This window comes from Hippopotamus amphibius, chromosome 10, assembly GCF_030028045.1.
Source record: "Hippopotamus amphibius kiboko isolate mHipAmp2 chromosome 10, mHipAmp2.hap2, whole genome shotgun sequence".
NCBI classification, from domain to species: Eukaryota; Metazoa; Chordata; class Mammalia; order Artiodactyla; family Hippopotamidae; genus Hippopotamus; species Hippopotamus amphibius.
The window spans coordinates 71780202-71795991 of NC_080195.1; the positions used below are offsets into that span (position 1 = coordinate 71780202).

Below are 15790 nucleotides of genomic sequence, written 5' to 3' on the forward strand. Positions count from 1 at the left end.
GTATCATACCTTGATAGCTATTCCTTGTGTGCTTTAAAATAGTCTTCTGCTTCTATTGGGCAGAGTGTTCCATACTGTCAATATGTCAGTTTAGTTGCTATCAGTAAAACCAGTTCTGTTTTTTTTTTTTCCTAGTGTTTGGATGATGTATTTTTCCCATCCTTTTACTTTTAACTTATTTGGGTCTTATTGGGGTCTTATATTTAAAGTGGGTTTGGGTAAGCAGTGTATAGTTGGGTTTTACTTTTTAGTTCAGTCTTACAATCTTAGACATTTTGAAGTCTCTTTAACACTCACTGTAAACTTAATGAATCTCTTTCTTTTTCTTGAAAAATAGAGGAAATATCAATATATGATAAGCTTGTCAGTTATTGCTATCAAATAAGCCTCAAATAGAGAGTTCCTCCACAGAGGAGATAAACATCACATTATTACAGCAAGTGGAACATCCTGTACATGCAAGTTTTCTGAGAATGATGGTACCAAAGTTGATCCAAAAGTTGTACGAAAGTTGGCAATTAGTTTTTGTTCTCATGAACAGATTTCCTTCCCATTAGCCTTATTAAAATTAGGCAAGGCAACTTTGATTGTTTATCATCACTTTCAACCATGATTTCCAAGAAAAATTTATTCAAAAGTCCACAATCCTTCATCCTTCAAAACAGATGTCATAGTAACATCTGTATCTGCCTGCCCAAAACAGGGAAAAACGTAGAATACAGAAGGTGAAAGCTTTTAGAATGTTTGCATAGTACTGTTTAAGTAGGGAATGTAGACACTTCTCTTTGGCCTCTTAATATTTAGTTATTATAACAATTTTGCTCCACTGATTATTTTAAAACAGTGGTTGTCCTAGTCTGTTCAGCTGCTATAACAAAATATGTATAGCTGGATGGCTTAAACACAAACCTTTAGTTTTTTTAGAGTTCTAGAGAATGGGAAGTTCAAGATTAAGGTGCCAGTGATACAGTACCTGACCAGAGCCTGCTTCTTGACTTAGAGACAGCTGCCTTCTCACTGAGCTCACAAGGCCTTCCCCAGGTGAGAGCTCATGGAGAAAGGGGTGGTGGGGAGAGAGGGAGCAAGCACAGAAGAGTAAAAGAGAGCACAAGAAGCAAGGGCAAGAGAGAGCAGGGCACCGTCTCCTATTTCTTTCTCTTCTCATAAGTGCACTAATCCTATCATGAATATCCCACCCTTATGATGGCATATTCTAACCCTAATTACCTCCCGAAGATCTCCCTCCAAATACCACCACATTATAAGTTAGGACTTCAGCATATGAATTTTAAGGGGACCTCAAATTCAACCCTAAAGAGTGCTTCACTAAATATGCTTCCAAACCGATCGCTTTAACATTACTGAATCAAAAACTCTATTGATAGAGATTGTCAGTCTGCATTTTAACAAGCTTCCTAGGTAATTGCAAGCCACTGAATTTTGAAAACCTCTTTTTTTTTTTTAAGGAACTAAAGAAAAGTCCTAAAACTGGAGGTTTTGACACATACCTGATGTACACTCAATAAGATTCTGCCATAATGTTAACAAACCTGACTTTAGAAATACTATACTAGTTTTGATTGGTGTTTCCTTGATTTTACCAAAATTCTAAGTCTTGTTTCTTTGAATGTATTGTTGGATAATTTTGTCAGCAGTCTTCTGAACAGTAGAAGGTATTATAAAATGATGAGAAAAAAGTATGTGTAATAAATGTATATAAAGAGAGAGGAACTATGAATTCTTTTAAATCTCTAGTTTAAGAAAAGCAATACACCTTCATAATACAGAGTATTTCATACATATTATTAGTATTAACCGCGGGATGGTTTAATCAAACATCACCAGTTTTCTAGACAACCGAGCGAACTTAACAATATATCATGCTTTACTCTTAAGTAATCATTAAATAATACATATGTAATTTTATAGTTCCCTGTTAAAGGAATCAACAGAATATTGTCCAAAATGTGGTTTTAGCACAAGTGTATATTTTACTTCTTTCCCAACATGCTATTAAAGGGACAAAAAATGAAGTTCAAAAGATGAAAAATATCTATAACAGATGTGAGAATTAGATCACGTTAGTGAACTAGGGATTTTGGTGAATTTGTGGAAGGCATAAAGCAGTTGAGATTGCACTAAAGGATAACACAGCAGAGGACTCTATAGACCAGACATACAAAAGAGAAGGCTGCACAGGAATCCTGAGCTTCAGAGAGTCCCCCAACTGTCTGTTCCATAGTCACCCAACATAATGTAAATATTGACAAGTAACAGAGTTTGTTCATATAACCATAGCTTGACATCAGACTACTGATTGAAGAAAAGAATCAGTTAGAGAATCAGACCATTACGATGGCAGACGATACTAGCTGTTTGTATTATCAGTCCAGTTTTTTGGTCATAGTAATGAATGAACAAGTAAAAAGACAACTGACAGGAAACCATCAGCACACTAAGAGTATTATACAGCAACAAAATTTTTTAAATTACAGGCATATGCAATAACATAGATTTTCTCAGGAAAAAATAAAGCAGCTAAACTATGATCCATTACTCTCTTTCCAAGAGCTTAGGAGTATCCCTCATAGGAACAAAAACAAGGGCAGATGACCTAGTCTAATCTTGTGAAATGGACCTTCAGATTGTAGAATAATTATGGTTTTGAATGCTTGTATATTTTAAACAAAACATCTTTTATACCAAACAAATGTTTAAAGGAAACATCTAACTGAATAGCTTCTCCCTGATGTATGTTATAGTCTGCCCCAGGAGCCAATCATAGTGCTAAAAAGAACAAGAATAGTTAACTTTAGATGTATGCTACTTGCAATTATCATGAAAGAACCTTAAGATGGTGAGCTGCATGCAACAGCCGTCCAAGGCCCAATAGTCTCCTGGGGCTCATTACAAGATTGAAAATGAGTGATATATTCTTACTGCATTCTATGTATTTGTGCTTTCAGATTAAATTCAATTTTACAAATATTTCACAGATAACTTACTCAGGACCTCATGTGTATAAGCCATGGTGCTAAGTGCTGCAAAAGATAGAGAATAGGGCATCTAATTTATAAAAAAAAAAAAAAAGCTTGTGGCCTCAAAATAAGTATTATAGAAGGCCAAGTGTGGCCTAAGAAATATAAATAAACTGCTAAATGTTTCAAATGAGTAAGCATTATCTTTTTCAATATAATATGGAAATGCATTATGAAAGCTATAACATTTGAGATAAACCTTGAAGAAAGGAGAATATTTGAATTGTTAATAAAGATGGATGAATTGTTAGTAGAGGGGAGATATTTTCTTTGGAGATACCTGTGTTAGCAAAAACATGTATCTGATAGTCTAAAGGGTGTCCGGAAAGCTTTCTGCAACTCATTTTCGGTATAGTACAGGGTCCCTTAGGAGAATTGTATGGTCAGTGACTTCAGAGTTAAACCAAGACATTATTTGAAAGGACATTATAATACCATGGTGAGCAAATTAGGGTGAGATACAAATACCATATTTGCACATAATCAATTAGCAATGTCAATCCATTAAAAGTTATTGCAAATGGATATGATTTAATCATAGTTCTGTCTGTGAAGAATAAGCTGGCAACTATGTTGAGGGCATTTGAGTATCAACAGGATATAGAAAATAAGTAACTAGAGTTTTGCAAATACAGAGGCAGAATAAGGTCCTCAGCAGTATCACTAAGTAGGTGTATCGAATTTCAGTGTTGAGAAGGGCAGGAGTGGACCCAGAGACAGGGCACTCATTGTACTTAGAGTATGGAGTGAGATGAAAGCTAATGTTAAAGGACATTGGGGGCACAAAATATCCAAAATCTTGCTCATTTTTATGTCTTTCCCAGCCATCCACTAGGCTCTCTGACATTATAACAAGTTAACATTAATTGAGCTTTGGTAACATGCATTCGAAACCCTCCTGTAAACAGTGCAGTCCAAAAAATAACTTATGTATTACTGATTTATCTTACTAGCTTCATTTTTAAAAATAATCTACCAAGTTTGACCATTTCCATCATATTCTCCCACTTCCCTTTTCTTCTCTAAGCCCATCCCAATTACATTCTGCAATCTCATCTAACTTTCTGAATTAGTGAAGGATTTCAGATTATCCTACAAAATACAGACACAGGTGGGAAGTGCCTTTCAAGACAGCATAGATAGACGGTTCAAGATGGCAGAGTAGGAAGACGTGTGCTCACTCCCTCTTGCAAGAGCACCAGAATTACACCTCAGTGCTGAACAGTCATCCAGAGAAAGACACTGGAACTCAGCAAAAAAGACACCCCACATCCAGAGACAAAGGAGAAGCTGCAACAAGATGGTAGGAGGGGCACAATTGGGATAAAATCAAATGCCATAAATGCTGGGTGGGTGATTCACAAACTGGAGAACAGATATACCACAGAAGTCTACCCTCTAAAGTGGGGGTTCTGAACCCCACGTCAGGCTTCCCATCCTGGGGGTCCAGCAACAGGAGGAGGAATCCCCAGAGAATAAGACTTTGAAAGCCATGGATTTGATTGCAGGACCTCCACAGGACTGGGGGAAACAGAGACTCCACTCTTAGAAGGCACACAAAAAAGTGTGTTCACCAGGACCCAGGGGGAAGGAGCAGTGACCCCATAGGAGACTGAACCACACCTACCTGCTAGTGTTGGAGGATTGCCTGCCAGGGTGGCAGGCAGCTGTGGCTCACTGAGGGGACAAGGACACTGGAGGCAGGGGTTCTGGGAAGTGCTCATTGGTGCAAGCCCTCCCAGAGTCCACCATTAGCCCCACCAAAGAGTCTGTAAGCTTCAGTGCTGGGTAGCCTCAGGCCAAACAACCAGCAAGTTGGGAACACAGCCCCACCCATTGGCAGACAAGCAGATTAAAGTTTTACTGAGCTCTGCTCGGATTAAAGTTTTACTGAGTTCCCTCCACCCAGCCCAACCCACCATCAGTCTCTCCCATCAGGAAGCACCCACGAGCCTCCTAGATAGCTTCCTTCACAAGAGGGCAGACAGCAGTATCAAGCAGTATCAATAGTATTTCGTTCTCTGGAACTGAAAACCACAGCCACAAAATGATAGAGAAAATGAAAAAGCAGAGGAATTTGTACCAGATGAAGGGGCAAGATAAAATGTCAGAAAAACAACTAAATGAAGTGGAGATAGGCACCATTCCAGAAAAAGAATTCAGAATAATGATGGTGAGGATGATCCAGGACTTTGAAAAAAGACTGGATGCAAAAATCGAAAAGATGCAAGAAAAGTTTACCAAAGACCTAGAAGAATTAAAGAAAAAACAAACAGAGATGTGCAACACAATAACTGAAATGAAAAACAGACTAGAAGGAACCAATAGAAGATTAACTGAGGCAGAAGGGCAAATAACTGACCTGGAAGACAGAATGGTGAAAATCACGGATGCAGAAAAGAATAAAAAAAAAGAATGAATAGAACTGAAGACAGCCTAAGAGACCTCTGGGACAATGTTAAATGCACCAAAATTCACATTATAGGGGTCCCAGAAGGAGAAGAGAGAGAGAGAGGACCCGAGAAAATATTGGAAGAGATTCTAGTTGAAAACTTTCCTAACATGGGAAAGGAAATAGCCACCCAAGTCCAGGAAGTGCAGAGGGTCCTAGGCAGGAGAAAACCAAGGTTAAACACACCAAGACACATAGTAGTCAAACTGACAAAAATTAAAGACAGAGAAAAGTTATTAAAAGCAACAAAGGAAAAAAGACAAATAACATACAAGGGAACTCCCATAAGGTTAACAGCTGATTTCTCAGCAGAAACTCTGCAAGCCAGAAGGGAGTGGCATGATATATTTCAAGTGATGAAAGGGAATTACCTACAACCAAGAATATTCTACCCAGCAAGGATCTCATTCAGATTCCACGGAGAAATCAAAAGCTTTCCAGACAAGCAACAGCTAAGAGAATTCAGCACCACCAAACCAGCCCTACAACAAATGCTAAAGGAACGTCTCTAAGGGGGAAACATAAGAGAAGAAAAGGATCTACAAAAACAACAACAAAACAATTAAGAAAATGGTAATAGGAACATACATATCGATAATTACCTTGAATGTAAATGGACTAAATGCACCAACCAGAAGACACAGACTGGCTGAATGGATACAAAAGCAAGACCCATATATATGCTGTCTCCAAGAGACCCACTTCAGACCTAGGGACACATACAGACTGAAAGTGAGGGGATGGAAAAAGATATTCCATGCAAATGAAAAGCAAAAGAAAGCTGGAGTAGCAATACTCATATCAGATAAAATAGACTTTAAAATAAAAAATGTTACAAGAGACAAGAAAGGACATTAAAGATCAAGGGATCCATTCAAGAAGAGGAGATAACAATTATAAATATATATGCCCCCAATATAGGAGCACCTCAATACATAAGGCAAATGCTAACAACTATGAAAGAGGGAATCGACAGTAACACAATAATAGTGGGGGACTTTAACACCCACTTACACCAATGGACATATCATCCAGACAGAAAATTAATAAGGAAACATAAGCTTTAATTGACAGTATAAACCAGCCTGATTTAATAGATATCTATAGGACATTACATCCAAAAACAGCTGATTAAACTTTCTTCTCAAGTGCACATGGAACATTCTCCAGGATAGATCACATTTTGGGTCACAAATCAAGACTGATAAAGTTAAGAAAATTGAAAGCATATCAAGAATCTTTTTCAACCACAACATTATGAGATTAGAAATCAATTACAGAAAAAACATGTAAAAAAACACAAACACATGGAGGGTAAGCAACATGCTACTAAATAACCAGAGATCACTGAAAAAATCAAAAAGGAAATCAAAAACTACCTAGAGACAAATGACAATGAAAACACAACAATCCTAAACCTATGGGATGCAGCAAAAACAGTTCTAAGAGGGAAGTTTATAGCAATAAAATCCTACCTCAAAAAAAGAAAAATCCCAAATAAACAATTTAACCTACATGTAAAAAACTAGAGAAAGAAGAGAAAACAAAATCCAAAGTTAGTAGAAGGAGAGAAATCTTAAAGATCAGAGAAGAAGTAAAAGAAATAGAAACAAAGAAAACAATAGCAACAATCAATAAAACTAAAAGCTGGATCTTTGAGAAGATAAATAAAATTGATAAACCTGTAGCAAGACTCATCAAGAAAAAGAGGGAGAGGACTCAAACCTATAAAAGTAGAAATGAAACAGGAGAAGTTACAACAGACATTGCAGAAATAAAAAGCCCCATAAGAGATACTACAAGCAACTATATGCCAATAAAATGGATAACCTGGATGACATGGACAGATTCTTAGAAAGGTATAACCTTCCAAGTCTGAATCAGGAAGACATAGAAAATATGAACTGACCAATCACAAGTAATGAAATTGAAACTGTGATTAAAAATCTTCCAACAAACAAAAGCCCAGGACCAAATGGATTCACAGGTAAATTTTATCAACCATTTAGAGAACAGCTAACATCCATCCTTCTCAAATTCTTCCAAAACATTGCAGAGGAGGGAACACTCCCAAAATCATTCTATGAGGCCACCATCACCCTGATACCAAAACCAGACAAAGATACTACAAAAAAAGAAAAATAGAGACCAGTATCACTGATGAATATACATGCAAAAATCCTCAACAAAATACTAGCCAACAGAATCCAACAACACATTAAAGGGATCAGACACCATGATCAAGTGGGGTTTATCCCTGGAATGCAAGGATTCCTGAATATATGCAAATCAATCTATGTGATACACCATATTAACAACTTGAAGGATAAAAACCACATGATCATCTGAATAGATGCAGGAAAAACTTTTGACAAAATTCAACACCGATTTATGATAAAAGCTTTGCAGAAAGTGGGCACAGAGGGAAACTACCTCAACATAATAAAGACCATATATGACAAACCCACAGCAAACATCATTCTCAATGGTGAAAAACTGAAAGCATTCTCTCTAATATCAGGAACAAGACAAGGATGTCCACTCTCGCCACTACTATTCAACATAGTTTTGGAAGTCCTTGCCACAGCAATCAGAGAAGAAAAAGAAATAAAAGGAATCCAAATTGGAAAAGAAGAAGTCAAACTGTCCCTGTTCTCAGATGACAATACTATATATAGAAAATCCTAAAGATGTCACCAGAAAACTATTTGAGCTAATCAATGAATTTGGTAAAATTGCAGGATACAAAATTAACAGACAGAAATCTTTTGCATTTCCATACACTAACAATGAAAGATCAGAAAGAGAAATTAAGGAAACACTCCCATTCACCACTGCAACAAAAAGAATAAAATACCTAGGAATAAACCTACGACGTAAAAGACCTGTACTCAGAAAACTATAAGACACTAATGAAAGAAATCAAAGATGACACAAACAGATGGAGAGGCATACCATGTTCTTGGATTGGAAGAATCAACATTGTGAAAATGACTATACTACCCAAAGCAATTTAAAGATTCAGTGCAATCCCTATCAAATTACCAATGACATTTTTCACAGAACTAGAACAAGAAATTTTATGATTTGTATGGAAATGCAAAAGACCCCGAATAGCCAAAGCAATCTTGAGAAAAAGACGGAGCTGTAGGAGTCAGGCTCCCTGATTTCAAACAATACTACAAGGCTACAGTGATCAAGACAGTATGGTACTGGCACAAAAACAGAAATATAGATCAATGGAACAGGATAGAAAGCCCAGACATAAACTGTGGTCAACTAATCTATGACAAAGGAGGCAAGGATATACAATGGAGAAAAGGCAGCCTCTTCAATAAGTGGTGATGGGAAAACTGGACAGCCACATTTAAAAGAATGAAATTAGAACACTCACTAACACCATACACAAAAATAAACTCAAAATTGATTAAAGACCTAAATATAAGGCCAGACACTGTAAAACTCCTAGAGGAAAACTTAGGAAGAACACTCTTTGACATAAATCACAGCAAGATCTTTTTAGATCCACCCCTTAGAGTCATGGAAATAAAAACAAAAGTAAGTAAGTGGGACCTAATGAATCTTCAAAGCTTCTGCACAGCAAAGGAAACTATAAGCAAGATGAAAAGACAGCCCTCAGAATGGGAGAAAATATTTGCAAATGAATCAATACACAAAGGATTAATCTCCAAAATATATAAACAGTTCATCCAGCTCAATACCAAAACAACGACCAACCCAATCAAAAAATGGGCAGAAGACCTAAATAGGCATTTCTCCAAAGAAGACATATGGATGGCCAAGAGGCGCATGAAAAGCTGCTCAACATCACTACTCATTAGAGAAATGCAAATCAAAACTGCAATGAGGTATCACCTCACACCAGTTAGAATGGGCATCATCAGAAAATCGACAAACAGTAAATGCTGGAGAGGGTGTGGAGAAAAGGGAACACTCTTGCCCTGTTGGTGGGAATCTAAATTGATACAGCCACTATGGAGAACAGTATGGAGGTTCCTTGAAAACCAAAATTAGAGTTACCATATGACCCAGCAATCCCACTGATGGGCATATACCCAGAGAACACCATAATTCAAAAAGACACATGCACTCCAGTGTTCACTGCAGCACTATTTACAATAGCCAGGACATGGAAGCAACCTAAATGTCCATCAACAGATGAATGGATAAAGAAGATGTGGTACATATATACAATGGAATATTACTGAGCTATAAAAGGGAACGAAATTGGGACATTCATAGAGACGTGGATGGACCTAGAGCCTGTCATACAGAGTGAAGTGAGTCAGAAAGAGAAAAACAAATCTCATATATTAACACTTATATGCAGAATATAGAAAAATGTACAAATCAACCAGTTTGCAAGTCAGAAATAGAGACACAGATGTAGAGAACAAATGTATGGACACCAAGTGGGGAAAGCGGGGAGTGTTTGGGAAATGAACTGGGAGATTGGGATTACCACATATACATTACTAATAAGAACAAAAAATCAAATACATGCAGTTTATTGTATGTCAACTGTATCTCAATAAAAGTTCTTAAAAACAAAAATGACAGCATAGACAGTGAGAGCCTTTTCCCTCTTCTTGTTATTCATAGACAATGAGTGGGCTAAAAGCATCCTCTTAAAATGTGGCTCTGCCTTCACTGTCTTAACTCACCTCTCACTTTTTCTTTATTGCAGTCCCATTTCATTTTCTTTCTTTCTGTGATATGTGTTGAATCCCCATGGTGATGGGCAATTCACCAGGTCCCAGATAAGTGGAATGAAAGACCTTTTGATCCCTAGCAGAATTCTTAGGATTTGCATCTGTTCACTCAAACACAGACCTGCCTCCACTGTGGATTTACATATCGTAGAATCTCCAGGCTGTGCAGCTGTATTACTATGAAAGACAACATAATCAATGCATTCCTGTCAGAGGAACTGTGCTATTTCAGTGCTTAATGATTTTATAAAACTACACTGAAGAATATACAAGTGGGTAAAATGTATTCATTTGTTTTCTGCTTCAGTTATTCTAATGTGACATGAAAATTGTTTAAAATGTCTGTTTTGAACATACACAAATATCTTGAGTATATTCATACTAACACCTTAAGGAGTATACTAGTACTAACACCTTAAGTCATTAAAACACTAGGACATTATAACTGCAAACAACTTTGAACACTAACCCAAACTGAGCCACGTATAATCTGCACAATTTTGTGACTATTTCAATGAAAAGAGAACTGATAATAGTATGAGATCTAAACATTTCTCTTTAACACTTTTGTCAGTGAATGTATGACTTTCTTATTTCTCAGGCTGTAGATAATTGGATTTAACAAAGGGATTATGACAGTGTAAAATAGGGAGTCCATCATATCTTGTTCATCTTCTTGTGCAGATCCAGGGCGCACATACATGAAGAGAAGAGGCCCATAGTATAAAGAGACAGATAGAAGGTGGGCTCCACAGGTATAGAAGGCCTTCTTTATGCCTTGTAGAGACTTCTTTTTTAAGATTGTATAGAGAACAAGGGTATAAGAGACAACAATAGTCAGAATGCTAAACACCTGTATTGACCCAGAGGAAATAAATGCCATCAGAACATTAATTGAAGGGTCGGTACAAGAAATCTTAAACAATGGCATGATGTCACAGTAAAAGTGATGTATTATGTTAGAATTACAGAAGGTTAACCTGAATAAAGATCCTACATGAATCATGGGATGAATAAGTCCTGCTACAAATGATGAGACTAACAGCTGGATGCATAGTCTGTTGGTCATAATCACTGGATACAGTAATGGTTTGCATATGGCCACATAGCGATCATACGCCATTGTTGCCAGCAGAAAACATTCTGTGGTTGCACTGAATGCAAAGGAAAAAAATTGTAGCATGCATTCATAGAGGGATATCATTTTGTTCTTGGTGAAGAAATTGACCAGCATCTTGGGGGTCACTGTGGATGATATCCAAGCATCCACAAAGGCTAAACTCCCAAGGAATAAGTACATGGGGATGTGAAGGTGAGGGTCATTGCAGATAAGATAAATTAGTCCAAGGTTTCCCACACTGGTGATGAGGAATATCACCAAGAACACCAGGAACAGGGTGGTTTGCCACTCCAGTTGACATGGAAGTCCTGTGAGAACAAACGTTGACAGCATTGTTGCATTTTTAGTATCCATGTTGTTACTGGATGGCCTCTGAAATGAGATGTGGTAAATATAAGAGAACATTTTCTAAGCTGTATAAAAAGAATATTGGAAGAAAGTAGTTGAAACAAAAGCATACACACATCTGAGTGCCCTTAAATTTATTTACTACTACTATAACAATGGAAACTAATTTTGGAAATTGATGTAATGGCAAATGCAATTATTTTAGTCTACAAATGTGAAAAAATTAAAAGATTTAGAAAATAGGTATGACTCTAAACATTAGCTTAATTTATGGAGATTATTGAAAGTATTAAGGACATTATGTGTCTGGCAAATAGATGAGGGTCTAGGGAAAAGAGGCTTGAATTATTATGAAATGATTTGAATGCCATGTGAAAGATCTTGAACTTTATTCCTCTAACAACAGGCATGCACTAAAAAATTTTAGGACAGGGAATGGCAACATAAAATTTTTTTTTAAGTAAATATTTGGTGGGGTAGAAAATACTCTGCAGGAACAGGAAACTAGATTCAGGAATGCTAATTAGGAAGCTGATACTCTCACCCATTGGTTCTCAAATCAGAATACAGATCAGAATTGTCTGGGGAAGTTATTTGTACAAAATGTAGATTATTTAGTATTATTGTATATATAAGTACAGGGGGTAAGAATGAAGCCAAAAAATCTGCATTTCAAAAATGCCCTCCAATTAATTCAAATTCATGTGACGCTCTAGTCCTTGAGTGATTGTTATTGGGAGTGATGAGGAGGAAAAAGAAATAGATCAAAAGAAATCAGAAGGCAGAGTCACTAAGACTCAGGGACTTAGATGTGAAGGGGATGGTCAGTGAAGGAGAGAGGAGACACTTAGTGAAGGGTGGACGGCCATCACAAATTGAATTTGAGAATTCAGATGCTTTGGCCACTTAATATAAAGAGCCTCCTCTGAATATCCAAGTGGGATAGCTTAGTAGAATGAATTTGTGAGAGCTGCTTAATGTAAACAATGACTTGGGAGTATTTGGGTAGCCAAAGGCATAACTATGAATAAACTAACCATGGAAACTGTGCATAAGGTAAAAAGAAGGAGGGCATGAAGGAAATTTTGAGGAAATTTTATTAAAGAAGTTTTGAAGTAGATACATGTCATTTTAGATAGCTAAAATGATCCTCTTTGCTACTACTTGACTCTTGGTATCAGGAAAGGCTACCACTTACTCTAGAAATCAAAAAAGCTAGAAACTCACTTTCCCATCCCCTTCACACCTAGAGTGAGGGGACTTGATCTAGGTTTGAATAATCAAATACACCAGCACTGAATCTGTAACATGGGGAATGGGAAACAAAGGGACAGGGAGCCAGGAATTTTGGTTACAAAGTCAGTCAAGGCAGCCATACCAAGACCCTAGGAAATGCCTCCTGCATCTGCACCAGCTGCATTGTCAGTGGGAGCTGTGGCATCCAAAGTTCAGCAGCAGTGATAGGAGTCCCTATTGAGCAAGTGTAGAGATTTGATTGTGGCTGTTGTCTCACTATATTGCTTTCTTCTATTCCTGCCCATTTTTCAGCTGATCCCTCCCTGGACTTTCCATGTTATAGTAGCTTTCCATTCAGCCTACTAATTTTCTGTTACAAACACATACACTGGCTCTACCCAAAGAGAAATAAGGGAGACCTCAGAAAGATACTGAGCAGAATGATCAGAGAAGCAGAAGGGAACCTGGAAAGTTGAGTGATGTGGACATAAAGAGAGAAAAGACCCAAGCACATTATGAAGTGCACCACCGTTGGCAGAATGAATGCTGTGGTAGAACAAGGGGTGAACAGAGATCACTGAGTGTGGGAAATAAGAGATTCCTAGTGTGCTTAGTGAGTGTGGTTTCCATTTTGTAATAGAGTCAATGCCAGAGAATAGTGTGAAATGAGGGGGAAGCATGGTGCACAGAGAGGGGAATGTTTTTGAGTACTATAAGAAAAAAATGGAGAACAGTTGGAATTTGTCTACTGCCTATAGACAGACAAATTTTTTTTCCTGTAGAGCATTTAAATACAAATTTTCAAAAGAGAGGAAAGGTAGGCATCAAGAAGAGAAAGATGGCAGGAGAAGTAGAAAGGAAAAATTTCGGTGGATTAAAAGAAAATGGAGAGAACTAGAAAAAGCATAGCAGAGATGTGGAGAGATAAGTGTAGGAAAGACAAGCCAATGAAGACAGAGGTAGTATCAGATAAACACTGAGAAGGAAATGAGGGGAAGGTTTGTAGGTAAATGTTTGTCTTAACCCTGGTTTTCATTAAAACTTGTCAACACTGAGAATCTGTTCTTACACTTTTCTTCAAAATTCCAAGTTTCTCTTCCTAGGGAATTTGTGTGACAGAGAGAATTTAATTTTAAATTTTACCTTAGAAACTTTGTTCATAAGTTTCCTAGCGTTGCTGGAGAGTTCTTTTTATAATTAAAAGTTGCTTTATCTTTGTTATTACAGTAATTAGGATGGACTTTCTGTAGAAATCCTGCTGGGTTTACTTGAGAGCACTTTCTTCTCCACCAGTTTTTCTAGTAGAATAAAATTGAGCCAAAGACTGGAGCCTAATTCAGGTGATATAAATAATCGATGCCAATAATTCCAGTTGTTAAATATATTTTTATTTGGAATAGGCTCCCTTCCATGCAATCCTAAATTACGAGATAATTGAAAATGCTCAAATTCAATATGTGTGTGGGTCTTTATTAAATCATAAAGCTGGAAAGAGCCACAGAGGGACATTTTCTGCATATTTCTTGTACTATCAATATGTATATATATATTTTTAAACACATAATAAAATTATTGTCAGAAGTAGGTGAGAGAATAGAGGAGTTAATATATAAATGCCTTACCTTAAAAGCTTAATCAGAGACTGTGATTAATTAAAAAGAATTAAACTTTTAATCAGAATAACCAGAAAGATTTCTTATGTAGGGAACATATGACATAATATTTAAATCCAGGTTAAATTGTTTAACATTCTATTTCATTAAAACCGATAAAGTCATTATAGTTATGTTAGAAAGATAATGATGGGGGAGGAAAGAACTGGGAGATTGGGATTGCCATATATACATTACTAATAAGAAAAAAAATATCAAATTGTACACTTTAAAAAAAAGTAGCATCTGCCTTCTCCACCATTAAAAATAAAAAAAGAAATAATGAATTATCATTAAGAGGTACGTTTTAGTCTTACAGGCATTTTGTTTATAGAGATTTAGTCACAAAAATAAGATACACAGATAATTCATTAATTGTTAACATTTTTCATGTGTCTCATATCTTGTAAATCAACCGAAAATTATATTTTTTACAGTATTTTGATTATTTTACATAAAGACTAATGAATGATAAAATTCCTTTCTCTCTTACCCATATTTTGTAATAAATAATGGAGATCCTTTCTAAGAATTAGGCTTTTTCAGTAGAAAACAATGCAACATCACTGGAATGATAATAACACAGGCCACAATTCCTTGCACACTGATTCATTTTAGAGGTTTCATTTCCCAAGATCAGGAAAAGTTTGTTTATATAAATTAGCTTTGAACAGAAGAGTCAAGTAATTATACAAAATTTTTTTACCAAAAGAGGAAGGAGTGAAGGACTAAAATTCCCTAATATCACGCATTGATTCCCTTTAGGACAAAACCAAGCTGTTCCTCTGGGCTTTGTAGATTTGAACATGTAGGAGAACTCCAGGTTGTCCCACAGGGCAATACAGACTCTAAAATCATAAACATTAAGTCACTGAAGACAATTCTAGTTTTAACAACCAAAATTGTATTTTATGTCACTACCTTCCACAACAGATTACACTTCTGGCATGTTTATGCAAACTTCAGTTTATCCACAAATTGTGATGCTCTGAGTACTTTGAATAGTATGGTCTTGTGTGAGCTAATCATATGTGATTTTAATGAGGCCAAAATTCTAGATTCCCTTCAGGAGCCTACTAGAAGAAAGTTGTCCTCCTCATGGAAACTGTAGCTCACATTCCAGACCTACAAGTAACTTCCCACTTTAAGCTGAAAACTGATCAGAAAAATCTTAGTAGGTATAGGTCAGGGGGAGGAGCAGAGGAAAAACA

General features: G+C 36.6%; 2 protein-coding genes across 2 annotated transcripts in view; one reads left to right on the forward strand and one right to left on the reverse strand.

Moving 5' to 3' along the window:
* The window catches only part of GABRR3 (gamma-aminobutyric acid type A receptor subunit rho3), a 725962-nt gene that overhangs the window by 359358 nt on the left and 350814 nt on the right, over window positions 1-15790 (forward strand). The gene's annotated exons all lie outside the window — the stretch shown is intronic.
* Window positions 10768-11748, reverse strand: LOC130830379 (olfactory receptor 5H2-like). The gene has a single exon (XM_057697589.1). The coding sequence runs from the start codon at window positions 11746-11748 to the stop codon at window positions 10768-10770; it is 981 nt and encodes a 326-aa protein (XP_057553572.1).